The sequence below is a fragment of the Talaromyces amestolkiae genome, assembly GCF_001896365.1.
Source record: "Talaromyces amestolkiae strain CIB chromosome Unknown scaffold2.1, whole genome shotgun sequence".
NCBI classification, from domain to species: domain Eukaryota; kingdom Fungi; phylum Ascomycota; class Eurotiomycetes; order Eurotiales; family Trichocomaceae; genus Talaromyces; species Talaromyces amestolkiae.
Window position 1 is genome coordinate 2,041,123 of NW_024468038.1, and position 14,287 is coordinate 2,055,409.

General features: G+C 47.2%; 5 protein-coding genes across 5 annotated transcripts; 3 read left to right on the top strand and 2 right to left on the bottom strand.

The window, feature by feature from the left end:
* Window positions 1-1,303: 1,303 nt before the first annotated feature.
* Window positions 1,304-2,561, top strand: BHQ10_001948 (uncharacterized protein; the record flags this gene model as incomplete). Its single annotated transcript, XM_040874039.1, has 3 exons — window positions 1,304-1,996; window positions 2,058-2,187; window positions 2,233-2,561. 3 exons carry the CDS (start codon window positions 1,304-1,306, stop codon window positions 2,559-2,561), a joined length of 1,152 nt encoding a protein of 383 aa, XP_040730453.1.
* Window positions 2,562-3,338: 777 nt separating this feature from the next.
* Window positions 3,339-5,889, top strand: BHQ10_001949 (uncharacterized protein; the record flags this gene model as incomplete). The annotated part of the gene is made up of 3 exons (XM_040874040.1): window positions 3,339-4,355; window positions 4,406-4,447; window positions 4,885-5,889. 3 exons carry the CDS (start codon window positions 3,339-3,341, stop codon window positions 5,887-5,889), a joined length of 2,064 nt encoding a protein of 687 aa, XP_040730454.1.
* A 705-nt stretch (window positions 5,890-6,594) lies between these two features.
* On the top strand, window positions 6,595-8,283 carry BHQ10_001950 (uncharacterized protein; the record flags this gene model as incomplete). The annotated part of the gene is made up of 1 exon (XM_040874042.1): window positions 6,595-8,283. The coding sequence occupies one exon, from the start codon at window positions 6,595-6,597 to the stop codon at window positions 8,281-8,283; it is 1,689 nt and encodes a 562-aa protein (XP_040730455.1).
* A 64-nt stretch (window positions 8,284-8,347) lies between these two features.
* BHQ10_001951 (uncharacterized protein) lies at window positions 8,348-12,464 on the bottom strand (the record flags this gene model as incomplete). Its single annotated transcript, XM_040874043.1, has 3 exons — window positions 8,348-8,995; window positions 9,051-10,232; window positions 10,287-12,464. 3 exons carry the CDS (start codon window positions 12,462-12,464, stop codon window positions 8,348-8,350), a joined length of 4,008 nt encoding a protein of 1,335 aa, XP_040730456.1.
* Window positions 12,465-12,637: 173 nt separating this feature from the next.
* Window positions 12,638-14,194, bottom strand: BHQ10_001952 (uncharacterized protein; the record flags this gene model as incomplete). Its single annotated transcript, XM_040874044.1, has 1 exon — window positions 12,638-14,194. The coding sequence occupies one exon, from the start codon at window positions 14,192-14,194 to the stop codon at window positions 12,638-12,640; it is 1,557 nt and encodes a 518-aa protein (XP_040730457.1).
* Between the last annotated feature and the right edge of the window lie 93 nt (window positions 14,195-14,287).

The following is a 14,287-nucleotide window of genomic DNA, read 5'->3' on the forward strand; positions in this document are numbered from 1 at the left end:
TGGCGTTTTTGAAAGGTCAAAGATCGTCGGTGATAATCGTGTTTCCGCCATCCGGACCGTTGATTGACTCGGCAGTGGCTGATTATCGGGTGCCGTTTAAGCTTAATTATTGTGTCACCTGGTGTTAGGGCTGGGCATACAAAGCCCTAAGACACGACTCAGTCTACTTAACTAGTTTCTATTTTGATCTAAAGAGCTTTTTAGGCGGTTTTCGTCATGGAGTAGAATTTGTAAATTCTCACGCAAAGTCTACAATTGCCAAACGGTCGATAAACTCTTGATTGTGGTAGCGCATCCATATTACTTCGGGGCTTTGAATAAATGCCCGATTGTCTAGAATATTCTTACCCTCGCACGGAAAATCTCACAATTATCTTCAATCAAGGTCGGTACATATGTATTCGTGAACACTCGCAGTTCTCTTCTGGCGATAGTAACCAACTGAACGAGTGTCCCGGTCTAGTCGTTCATGTTACGTTGTACAGTAATAATCTGAGATACAAGGTATTCCAGCGAATATACTGCCGGAACTAATCGACCCTAGATCTCTATGAATCTACCATCTCATACATCGTGAAAAACGAAACATAATTCACCACATGCACTTCCTGGAGAATAAGAACCGCAAGCAGAAAAAATGAAGTTGAAACAACCGACTACAAACTAACGACTTGAATCGACAGCTCAAGTACCTAGCAACATTTGAACCTCCTATATATCCGCGTAATCAGCGGGGCGGGTTTACGTACGTCAATAATCACAAGACTTCAAATTAAGTACTTTAATCTCAACGTCAAACAAGCTTTTCGGCATCGTATAGTAGCATAATCAAACGTACAATTTTCAATGGGACGGAGAAATTGTGGCTTTGGATATTCCGTTTCAATGTCGATCGTGTTGTCTATATGAAATGAAGGAGCGGATCTAGAACGCTTGGAAGCAGGTGAGACCCAACTAAGCATTAAATTGACGATAAGTCGCTGTGATATTAATTTGATGGTTTGCTATGATTCGTTTCGTTGGCACTTGCAAGATGATGTAGACCGGGGAGTTAACACCGACTGTTTACTAGCAAATGTCGGCAGCATTTCCGCAGACAAGGTTATCTAAGGAGCAGTCTCAAATCTGAAACGGATGTTGACGACGACATTGGTGCAATTTCCCGCCACTAAGATCCGTCTTGTAAAACATGATATCAGCCTATGTGAAGGGAAGGTATATAAGATGATCCTTACTCCATTGACAATCCGAGATTCAGGAACCGCAACACACTCGTTTCAGTCAGTTCAAACCTACGCACAGGATGCCTTCTCTAGCTCAAGTCTCTCTTTTCCTTTCTTTGACCATCTCAGGTCTCGTACAGGCTGCGCCTGCGCCTGCACCTGCGCCTGCACCTGCACCTACCGCTCCTCCAAAGCTATCTGAGCGAGCCTCTAGCTGCACCTTTTCCGGTTCCAAAGGTGCATCTTCAGCGAGCAAGTCCAAAACGTCTTGCTCGACAATTGTCCTCTCCGACGTGGCTGTGCCATCCGGAACAACTCTGGACCTGACTGATCTGAATGACGGGACTTCCGTCATCTTCGAAGGTACTACCAGCTTCGGCTATGAAGAATGGGATGGACCTTTGATCTCTGTTTCCGGAACGGATATCACCGTCACCGGTGCCGAGGGCCATGTCATCGACGGTGATGGTTCTCGCTGGTGGGATGGCGAAGGCTCAAATGGCGGAACCACCAAGCCCAAATTCTTCTATGCCCATGATTTGACATCCTCGACAATTAGCGGTCTGAGCCTCAAGAATTCCCCGGTTCAGACGTTCAGCATTGATGGTTCTACCGACTTGACGCTCTCTGACATTACCATCGACGACTCTGATGGTGATGATGGTAGTGCGGCAAACACTGATGCTTTTGACGTTGGAGAAAGCACTGGCATTATTATTTCTGGTGCAACTGTCTACAATCAGGATGACTGCTTGGCTATCAACTCTGGAACGGTTAGTAGCTTGACATCTGGCAATATCATCATGTCGACGCGTAGATGGCTGACTTGACTAGAACATCACCTTCACCGGCGGCTATTGCTCTGGCGGACACGGACTTTCCATCGGATCTGTTGGTGGTAGAGACGACAACACAGTATCTGATGTTACTATCGAGAGCTCAACCATCATCGACTCAGCAAACGGTGCGTTCTCTCACACAAACTGATGAGTATGGCTGATTATCATAGGTGTTCGCATCAAAACCGTATACGATGCCACCGGTTCAGTCTCTGGAGTCACTTACAAAGACATCACCCTGTCTGGAATCACCGATTACGGCATTGTCATTGAACAGGACTACGAAAACGGCAGCCCTACCGGCACTCCTACAACTGGCGTACCCATCACTGACTTGACAATCGATAACGTCCAAGGAACGGTGGAGAGCGACGCAACGGAAATTTACATCTTGTGTGGTGACGGAAGCTGCTCCGACTGGACTTGGACCGATGTGAGCGTCACGGGCGGCAAGTCGAGCGACGCTTGCGAGAATGCCCCTGATGACATTAGCTGTTAATTTAGGATCGCACCTTGTTGAGGGTTGGTTGTGTTGCGTCGCGGTAAAATGCGCTTCAATACCTAGGTAGCAATAAATTATACCATCAGGGCCATTTCGGAGCTGAAAAGACACAATAGGAGTGACGAATCATAGGACTTGATTGAGCTATAATACGCACGTACGCACGCAGTAAAAAGTGCGCGAGTTCGTATCGACAAGGTCAGCCTTAAAAGTAATGGTAAGACTGAAGAAAGTAAAATAAAGGGGCAGGCTGGAAAGTCACGATGATAGGCGGTGCTTCCCCAAGAACAGGGGCGAGCGGGGGCCATGTGACCTGGCGATTGGCGGGCAGGAACGGGCTGAAGCTGGCTAGCCGCGCGCCTTCCCTACTAACCACCACACTATTACGGACGCAGTCAAGAGCAGAATACTCAGCTGCAGCCTCAGGCCCCCCGTTCGCAGCCTAAGGCGTCAGCTCAAACGCCCTGCCTCGTCTATCATCGCCATGCTCCTTCCTTGTTTTATCTTCTCTGCCTCCCTCCTGCTCTTGATTTTCCACAAAAAAATGATGCTCACCCTGACATGTTTCGCATTCGATCCCAGTAATAGGTGGCATTCCAGATACGGTGACTCCGTCASGAGCCACAAATTTAGGCGCCAAGCGATCGACAAACTGTCCGGCTGAGAGCCTTACAAGTGATTTCTGACGCAAAGTTCAGCACGTTCCGACTAGTACTGACTAACACTAAGTGCTATAAAAAGTAAAAGTCTCCGCTGGCGGAGCATTTCGCGCAGATGCCGGTGGTCAATAAAGAGTCTCTCAGCACGACTCTGGGTTCAAATTCGCAATCTCAAGGCAGCAAGAACAAGACTATCACTACTGCCACTGCCCCTGCTGCGTCAACTGGGGCCAGCAGGCCTGTCACCAGAAAGATTACAGACCCTAATATGTCAGATGGTCGACTGCTGGTCAATCGAAGATGTATCTATGAGCGCAAACTTCCTGGCGATGCATATGTCACCGCTCATGCAGAACGCCTACAACATGGCTACTTTAGCAGCAAGAACACTTCAGACCCCGAAATCGCCCACGTGGACTTTCTCGCTGTCAATATTGTGATGCATCCTGGCGACTCTGGGAAGCATCGCTTCAAATCTGCGACGATCAAAGCGAGCATACAAAATTCTCCCGTGGGCCCTAGTACTGAAAATCCCTACCCATATCCTCAAGAGAATCCCAAATTTTTGATGCATGCACCTCATCTGATCTATGGCGCCGTTTCTCCCGAAACCTTGCAGTGGACGTTTAGCTTGGCCGGATCGCTGGGCATTTCTGAAAGCCCAGTTGCGGCCTCAGTCACCCCGTCAGGCACAAGAAGTGCATCGTACAAAATTTACGAGATGATGAAGATTCAAGGCTCATGCCGGACTCTAAGAAGCCGTGATGGCCCGGAATTCAATGTGGAGGATGGTGAAGTCGTCTGGTCACTCAGCGAGAACGGTCTACAGAGATCTGGTCTTCCCAGGGAATTCACTTTCGTCATGTTGATACAGAAGCCGAGCGCCGACAGCAAAATTACATTCAAAATTGACATCGACCCAGTGATCGACGTTTGGTATGGGAGATATCCCGGTTGGTGGATCAACAGACCCATCTATCAACCTCTACACAAACGGGGAGTTAATTTCCGGACCGAGTTTGGGCAACGCTTTGCTCCTATCGATGACTCAGAGAAAAGATTCAATTTTGCTACACTTGCACAATCACTAGATGACTATGTGAACATGCCAGGTAGCACTTATTCGTCGAATGTATGTATCTCCCTTCTCATAGAAACTTACAAGCTATCACTGCCTGTCAGGCATCGCTCCGCTCGGCCGCATCTTGTGCTATGAAAGATTATGTATGTGACCGGCGGCCTCTACGGCTACTGATATAAAATCCGCGAAAGGGACCTTATATTTCTATAAGAAAAGAAAGATTCTTTATGCAGATTATACATAAGTAGTTGTAGGGGCCACCAGTTACATACACAATAATCCACTTAGCCCCAGCTTGCTACATAGGATCATGTATGTGACTGGCGACCCTTATGACTACTTATGTAGAATCTGCGAAAGGACCCTCTTCTCCATCCTCATGAAAATTCAAGGTTCTTTTCGTAGAATTTACATAACTAGTTGTACGGCCGCCAGTCAAATACCCTATGCACGTAACCAATGACTGGCCCACGGCTGGCTTTATACAATCTTTCGCAGCAAGCTGTGGCCAAGCGGACCGAAGTTTGACAGCTTGTGCACTATGGTAATTACAAATGATACTGACTGCTTTTAAACATAGGTGTCACCCGATGGTGTTTATAACGATCCCACTGGCACGAAAATCTCGAATCCAGGAAATGCCCCCCAGTCATCACTTCCTTCCGGTGATAATAGCAACAATAATGATTCTCAACCAGTGTATATTCCGGAGTACCCACAATACCCAGGATATCCTCAGTATCAGTATCCTCCGTCTCAGCCAACATATTACCCTCCGTATCCGAGCACAGGTCAGGTCTGGCCAACCGGTTCGCCATTTCAACGCGGCTGGCCGCGAGGTGGACCTTACTATGGAGGACCTCCTGGTAACGATGGCAACAATGCTGAGAGTACTATCAACGTAAGGATTTCTCTGGACAGCGCTATCGCCTCGAACATCGTGGCTGCCACTTTGGGGTCACCGATTCGACGTCCTTCTCCTTTTTTGACAGCTCCAAACAAATCAAATAATCTGGATTCGTCACCGCTTTCTAAAGCACCGCCATCTGATGGAACTTCGGCCATAAGAACAAAATCACTGCGACGAACCAAATCCCGTGATCGGCTGGACAGACTTTCATCAAGTCCGAGATCCTTAGTCAACACGGATCCCGCAAAGCATGATTCGTTCTATCAGAGACAATCAGATCATCTGAATTACGGAAACACAACAACCGATGATACATCGAACGGGTTGATAGCCAGTCCACAGCTTGATTCACCGACGATGTACGAAATCAACGACACTCCGCCCCCTAACAGCATCCGGGATCCCACTGTTGTCAACGGACATGATTTGGATACTCCATCTAGGTCTACGAACTATACCGGACTGTCGAATGGAATAAAACAATACACCCCTCTTACGAATGGCGTTCAGAGTACTACACCTCCCTCGAGCGGCATACAACGCATGCGCAATGGTATGGGTACTGGTCATCTTCGTCGAAGATCGGCTTCTTACGCGCAAAATGGATATCAAAATCAATACAATCGCTACTCTTATCCGATGGTATCAAATGAAGATGATCCTGGGATGTTTTAATGGTTTCTTATGTCTCGTCGCTTTGCACCATCTATTTTCTGTGATCTGGACTGCGGAAGTCCTCTAATTATGCATTTTGGGAGTTGAATATATAAATTGTTGGATTCAGCGTTTAGCAATTACTCTACATGTTGATTCTTGCTCTGCATTCCGCTTGCACGTTTAAAATGGGTGGTGTCTGTGAATGTTTCTCCCCTTAGAATATATCCAATTGAGATTGCTTTTTTTCTGAGACTAGGAATTTTCTACGTACTAATCCGTTCTCATAATAATGCCTAAGTGCGTTAGATTACGCCATCTAAATTCTCAATTTCTACGTAGAGGAATTGTTGTGATGATCAGATAAGATTAGATCACTGCAAGGCATATAATTGGCTAGCATGTCCGGGTCAATAAAAGCTGCCGTCGGAGCTCCTCTTCCGCTGACCTCACGATTCGCCCTGTGCTATTTTGTCGCAAAGCACTTGAGTTTTTATTGGCATAGAGGAACTCTCATTTACTGAACTATGACTTCAAAACCAGGCAGGATAATCTTCTATGTTCTATTTTGATTTTGAAAATCAACGAATCAACTTCCTGGCCATCAATCGTTGCTCGCGAACTGGCCGCGAAGTGCCCGAGCGACACATGAAAAGCGCGTTCGATACTCTCGACTGTCCGCAAAGTAACGTTATATAAAAATAAAACCCTCACATATCCAACGCCATGTCTTCACATTATAACACCGAACCTCCACCAACCGCCTCGGTGACACTCAACACAACCATCGGCGCCCTGCACATTTCCCTTTTCGCAAAACAGACACCCCTCGCCTGCAAAAACTTCATCCAACACTGTCTCGATGGCTACTACACAGGCACTGTCTTCCATCGCATTGTCCCCGGATTCGTAATCCAAGGCGGCGACCCGACGGGCACCGGTTCAGGCGGCTCATCAATCTACGAAGACCCGGAATTCGAATATGACCCCGAAGCTCGCGACCCGAACGAGAAAGTAGTCTTTCGCGATGAAATACACAGTCGATTACGATTCAACCGGCGCGGTCTTGTGGGTATGGCGAAAAGTGAGGATGGAACGTACGGGAGTCAGTTTTTTATTACCTTGGGAAACACAGAAAGAGAAATGAATGGGCAGTGTACGATGTTTGGGCGGATTGAGGGTGACAGTATCTATAATGTGGTTAAGATTGCGGAGGCAGAGTTGGTGGAGGGTACGGATCGGCCGGTTTTTGCGGTGAAGATTACGGGGKGTGAGGTTGGGGAAATGGGTCAGTTTGAAGGGAAGTTGAAGAAGAGGGAAAAGGTTGCGAGGGTGACTGAAACGGAAAAGAGTGACGTGACGATCAAGAAGAAAAAGAAGGCAAAGGGCGCGAAGACGTTGCTCAGTTTTGGAGGTGAGGAAGGAGAGGATGGGGAGGATGTGTCTGTCCTCAAGTCAAAAAAACCAAAATTCAACACCAAACTCGTTTCAGCTGGGGATTCACTGGAAATGGATCCGAAGACCCGTTCGATAGAAAGAAGGAGTTCCGTCACGGAAGAGAAACAAGCGGCTAAACGACTTAAACCTTCTACGGATATCCCAAGCACAAACAACCACGTACAAAAGTCACGACCTAAAACTCCAGATCCGTATGCGCAAATCCCAGTGAAAGATCCAGAAGAACCAGAAAGATCGCCATCTCCAACTCCGCCTCCAGCTGCCAGACAGTCAATACTGGAAAGAACGAATGCGCAGATTGCGTCTCTCAAGGCGTCGATGCGACGGGATATAGTGGCGCCTACAGAAACAGGCAGGGAGAAGTCGGCACTGGAGGCCATGATACCGGAAACTTCTATCAGAGGCCGCAAACGACCGGCGCCTGGTAGCGCAGCTATGAAGAGTGCAGGCAGAAATGGCCAAGGCTTTGGTTCGGGAGCTGAAGCTGACGCATTAAAGCTATTCAACGCATTCAAAGCGAAGCTCGAAAATTCAGATGTACAGAGTGGCCCGGGCAAGAAACAGAAAGACGAACCCAAAAAGACATTACAAAACACCAAATCCGAGGAGGAGGAGGATGAAGAGGGGCAACTATGCGATCTACACTTTATTGCAAACTGTCAGTCCTGTCAAAATTGGAACGAGAACGCCGAAGGGTCCAATGCAGAACAGGATCAAGACGAAGACTCGACAGATTGGCTGTCGCATCGATTGCAGTTTGGAAAGGACACTTTTGGAAAAGATTTGAAATGGAAGAAGGAGCATCGAGAGGATGTGGACTCTCTCATGGTTATTGATCCCCGTGAAAAGGAGAAAGAATATGTCCATCGAGGCGGCAAGAGTAGGAAGACGGGAAGAGACAGGGAGAGGGAGCATAAAAGAGAGAGGGCGGGCGAAAGAGAATGGGATCGACGATAATATGTAATCTAATGAAAGAATGATCTACAGCATATCAAATTACATTTGGCACTGTAACTACAAATTAACTTGGATGGCTGAAGCAAAAATCGCCATATCCCATCAACGCAAATGAGGCCCAAAATATTGGGCTCGTCCAGTCAATTTGAGGCAGCATCATCTTCTGCAAGGTCAGTAAATATCGTCCATCAGGCACAAACTCTTCTGGGCTTTTACTGCCAGAGTCTGTCACAGAGGTTGCGTCCCAAGCTTCTAGCAATTTATCAAGGAAAGCCGTAGCTTTCTCATTATCGAAATGCAAAAACTCCACTTGGGCACGGCGTAAGGATTCAGCCAACGACAGACCCGGAGCGTCTTTGATCTGCCGGTAAAACAGCGTCATCAAAACCATAGACGCGAAATCACTAATCTCAAACAGCGTGCCAATATACGCCTGACATCCAGTCCCGAGCACGACATGCGTGAACCCCAAAACATCGTTTCCAGCCGTGGCTTTCCCCAAACCACTAAGACAAGCCGCGAAGACGATTAGATTCGCACGACTCTGTATGGGTGACATGTCGATGACTCGAAAGTCTTCGCCGATGGAGATGGAGGAGAGAAGGGGACTGCCAGCGTTGACGGTTCCGTGGGTTCCTATATGCAGAATTGAGTTGTGGCCTTGGATGTGGTCGCGAAATTGAGCACGAGAGAGATTCGATGCTTCGATGGGCTGTAAACGAATTAGCTTTGTAGATATCAAAGACGAGGATGGAAGAAGACAATACCCAAGTTGAGAACATATTAGAGATACTTATTGCTTCGACGCCTGCCATCGGGAGAAATGTCTCTTTCGTGGCTCGATCGCTCGTCGAGGGCTGATCTCCGGCCAAGGCTTTGGTGAAAACTGAAACTGTTGGCACAGCTGAAGCTGCACGTCGTTTCGACAGGTGGTATAGAGCCGTCAAACTAGGTGTTTGAGAAACAGCTGCGTGCAAAACCAATGGCTTCCCGTCAAATATCAGGGCTGAAACCGGGAATGCAGTTAGGGGTTGAGATAGAGAGAAGATGATGTGACCCATTTTTCGAATGATAACCGCAAAAGGAGTCAAAAGAACGCCTGATATTTGCTCTGAGAGCTTCTCCATTCGTATTTTGCGCTCTTCTTCTTCGGGTTCTCGTAGCCCGGACATCTCTCTCATGATTTGCATCAATTCCATCGTCCATTTTCTAATGTCGACGTCACGAAGAGCGTTGGTTTCATATGCCTGTATGCCTTTATTGGTGATAGCCATCAAGATACATCCTGATCTATTAAAGCTCGCCTCAATTACAATCGTATCATCGTTAAGATGGCTGTACAAGTCACGCGGCAGTATTGTCGAATTCATAGTATCCATAAGATCCTTTGCTGATGACGACCAAGTCCCAACGTCCAGACGTTCGACATCTTTAACCAGCTCATCCAGCTCTCTGTCCTCGTCTTCGGTACGTTTCTGGATAGATCGAAGATGAGTTAGGGCTCGGCGTTTATATATGCTTTCTGACATTCTCCGTTTCTCTTCCTCATCCGATTGCTGCTGGGCTGATGCGACAAGTGAGTCGATCAAAGACCTCGCTCGCCCTTCTTCCATGAAAAGTAGCGCGTGCTCTTCCCAAGGTACCTGTGGATGACCGTGATCATATGCGTCGAGGATGCTCAGGGGCAAATTTAGACGAGCACATTGCAAACATATGATAACCAATTGTAGGAAGGTTTCAATCAGTCCTCTAGACAAAACTCCGACTTTGACATCCGTGTCACTGGCTTGACTCCGTCGCAGTTCAATGAGATATCTTGCCTTGAGCAACATCCGAAAAGCCAGTTCTGGTCGACAGTTCTTCAAGTAGATAGTAGCCGCATTGGCCTGTCTTATTGACAAATCAATCGGACTCTCACTCGGTGACTCATCAAAATAATTTGGACGAATCTTCGTGATCAGGTCTAAAACTCTCAGCCCTCGTTCCCAATCCGTGGTACTCACGCACACAAAGATTGCGTTATTGGCCAACGAGGGAAAAAACATGTCGACATTTTTATCTGCCAGAAACTCATCCAGTCTGTTATTGAACAACTCCTCATCGGTCACCGAATCCAATATCTCCCTCATTTTGGTGACGTCTCCGATTCGGCCATATGCAATCATTTGGTACATATATTGAGTGTATACTCTTTTGAATCCTCGCGCAGTCTTGATGAAATCATGCATAAACGATTCGGCTTTGTCCAGATTTCCGTCCAATATAGCCTGGTTGAACTCCATATCAGCGGTCCAGTATTTGTCTGATATAAGAGTGTCAAGCGCGAACACATCCATTACATCATCAAGAGATTGACCGAAATACTTTTTCGCGACGTCGGATTGCATTGGACCGGATTCTCCTCTGAAGAACGCAAAACTCTCGTCATTTTGCTCATACCAGAGAAACTTCTCCTTCCATCTGCGATAATTTTCTAATGTGTCCAAGGAGTCCCTTCGTGCGAGAATCCGGCTAATGCTACTGTTGAAAGTGGACATGAAATCAAATTTCCGAGTCAACAAATGCCGACGCTCAATGTTTCCAATGGGCGTCTGCGAATCGATCTTTTGGATTTGTTGACTGAGGCTTTCCACGACACTGTCGAACATTGTAATACACTGATCCCCCAACACTGCCGTAGCAGCGATATTGCTCATTTCGTTTTGAAGACCTACTCTGGCGAACAGAGATATGAAAGCTGGAACGAGAGCTCCGAGCTCTGTGCAACATTCATAGGCACATTCGTAACATGCATTTGCCGTATCAAAACGAGAGTATTTTCCCCATTCTCGCCGCGCAAATCGTATCATCACCGTCCCAATGTGAAAGGCGATGAGTTCATTTTGAGACTCGCGGCCCCATTTTCCGATTTCGCCAGCACGTTTTCTGAGGTCTGCAATATTCGCATTTTCCTGCGAGATTTCGACGAGAATCTGGTTTGCTTTGACGATCTGCACGTTTGCCTCGTCCATGTCGAATAGATCTATTGCATTGTCCAGGTACTCGCTCGCCTCCTGTAAAAGGGCTACTCTTTCGGTATCTGTAGGGTCATAATTGTAAGATTTGGCATGCAGTATACTGGCTTGACGTAGATAAACGGCAGCTTTCCCACGAGGACTGTTCGATGTTTCAAAAAGTTCTAATGCTTCTGTATAGCATCGAGAAACACCGTCAGAGTCTTTGGGTGTAATCTTGGCTTCTGGCGCATCCCAGATGGTGTTTTCTCCAGCGGCGTGACAACCGGGTACTGGGACGAGATTTTGAATTATCGGACTTGTGAATGGAGGCGAGTATAAACTGTCACCTTCAATAAGTTTGGCGTTTGCCATCCCAGCCTGATCTGAAAGACGCTCGTGTGCATGAAACAATTTCGCTAACAACGTCTCTAAAGACGGAGATTCCATGGCGTAATGAAGCTCAATATTGAGTCTGTGCCCGTACAAGAATGTCAAATCGGTCGTTTCCTCCAACGGTGCCATTTGCAAAAATTTGTGTAGATAAGGCGCTACAGAAACAATGACCTCCTCCGGAGTTTTGCCATCATTCGGCTTCCAGTTACCGTCTGGATAGGAAGAGTGTCGTAACGACAGTATTCTCAACTGTTGCGGAAACTGGAGCAAGACGAGAAAAAGCATGCAGGCATTGAGATCCGTTTGGTTATTGGCTGCTTCTTCCTCTGTTGCATTTGCGCAATACTTTTGGACATTCTGATTCAACTCTGCTGTGATCTCGTTTGGTCCTGAGATGCCTTCTATTAAGGCCGTGTTTGTTGGAGTCTGTGATTCATGCTGATACCGGAGGCAAGGCGGATATCGTCTGTAGTAGTCTACGAGGAGTTTAGACGCAGCGTATCGCAGACCCCAGTACGAAGCAAGTCTTTGTGGTTCACCGAGTACGTTGTCATCAACAAAAGTCTTGAACTCGTCTAGTGCAGCATAAGCATCGTTTAGTCTGCCGCGCAGCGTCAAAACTTGTACTTTTGATCGGAGAAAGTAAGCTCTTTGCTCAGGGTTGGACTCAGGATTTGTGTCCAGTTGCGATTCATGTTGGATAATGTCGTTGTATGCTCGGCGAAGATCTCCACGATATTCCTCCAGGAATAACGACTGTATATTGTCTTCAATCAGGGCTTGTAGATCCATGATGCACCCTAGTATTCATAATCTGTACCGACATAAAGTCAGAAGCCTGATCGAACGGACCGATCCCCAGAGTTCCACGTGGAGTTGACCCCGCTTGACTCAGCCACATCGCTTCTTTATCTTACAAACTACGAAGAGGAGTTGGCGTCAACAAGTATGAAGAATCAAATCAATTATCGTAACTGGCCACGGCCGCGTCCTCTAAGAGTTTTGGGGACAGGCTTCTCTTTACCCTCGTTTCGATAACCATCATCCAATAGCTCCTGTGGTGTCTCACCAGCTTTATTTCGCTGTTCCATCGAGCCTCCAATCTCTAGAAAATATTTGACCATTGTGTTATACATCTCCATCTGCTTTGTGTATCTTTCTTGATTTGGGTGGGTTCTTTTCAACCATTTACCCTGCCATCTGGTCAAAACGTGTAGAGCAGTATCGCCTTCCTCGTCAGCGTCGTTGATTCTGCCTCCATGCGCCACTAAGAGATCCAGTATGGCTCSATTGATGGGTGAACTTCCTACAATGCCACCCATCGTGCCTATATGATGAAAGACACTTTGTCCCTTTGGATCTTTTATCGCAGCATCCGCCCCGTGCTCACACAGGAATCGAACCACCTCCTCGAGACAACGACATGAAGCCCGGTATATCGCATGGTCCAAAACATAAAATAGAGCGGTCTTGCCTTCTTCGTCTTGGACGTTGATTGTGTCGGGATTGCTCTCTATAAGCAGCCTCAAAATACCTATGCAGCGAGCAGAGTCTTCTGCGTCACAGACATGACCGCTGTATGAACCTTCAAAGCCCCCGGCTGCCCAATGTATGGGAAGACATCCACGACTATTGCGCACAGATACCATTTCTGCAAGGTCGATTTCTCCGCGATTGTCTAGCAGCACTTTAAGTCCCTCAAGATTCCAGTAGAGACTGCCTATATGTAAAGCCGTCGTTTGATCAGCCTCGTCGAATCTAAAATAATCGTTCCACCATTGTCGAGCATGAACATCTGCCCCTTCGGCGATGAGACGGGATATCAACTTGGCGCTTGCACGAGTAATAGAATTCCCAAGCACGGTTCTCAAAACTTGATCTCTGTCCTTAACGTCGTTCTGTTGGTAGAACTGAATTGCGTCACGGACGGATGCGCCTCGGTCAAGGAGCATGTTAATCAAAGCCTCGCTCTCGTCAATCCACTCACGTAGCCACTCTGGTTCCTCATCTCTGCACCAGCTCAAATGCACCAGGGAATCTGCCGCCGCCAGCAGGGCCTTTCCACTGGGGTACTCTTTAGCATATACTGTGTCGCGTAAAGGATCATCGTCAAGCAAATACTTGACCATGTCAAAACGGCCAGAACTACACGCAGACTCCAACGCCGAGAAATTTGGAGGCCTATGGCATTTGCTCTGCGTGGGATTTGCATGAAAATCGGGATCTGTATGATAATGATCAATCATAACACGCATAGCGTCAACACTTCCACTTGACGCAGCAACACAGATCGTGTCATCTGAGTCCCCACATTCGCCCGGCCAAAAGATGTGCTTGGGATGCTTTTCGATGTAGTGCTTCAGTGTCGTCACATCGTTGTCGGTAATTATTCGACGTAGAAGATTGCCCCAAACATTTTCGTAGAGCAGTGTGCCACTTGAATCGAGGATGGGATCCCAATCTTGCATCTCCGGATCGGGAGTATGGAACGAACTGTAATCGAATCTAGGTCTTTTTTTCATGATTGGTTGATTTCAAAATTCCGTTTTGGCACTTCGTGTAAAGCGGTTGATGTACCATATGGTCAACACACATCATATTTTCCTGCACCGGAA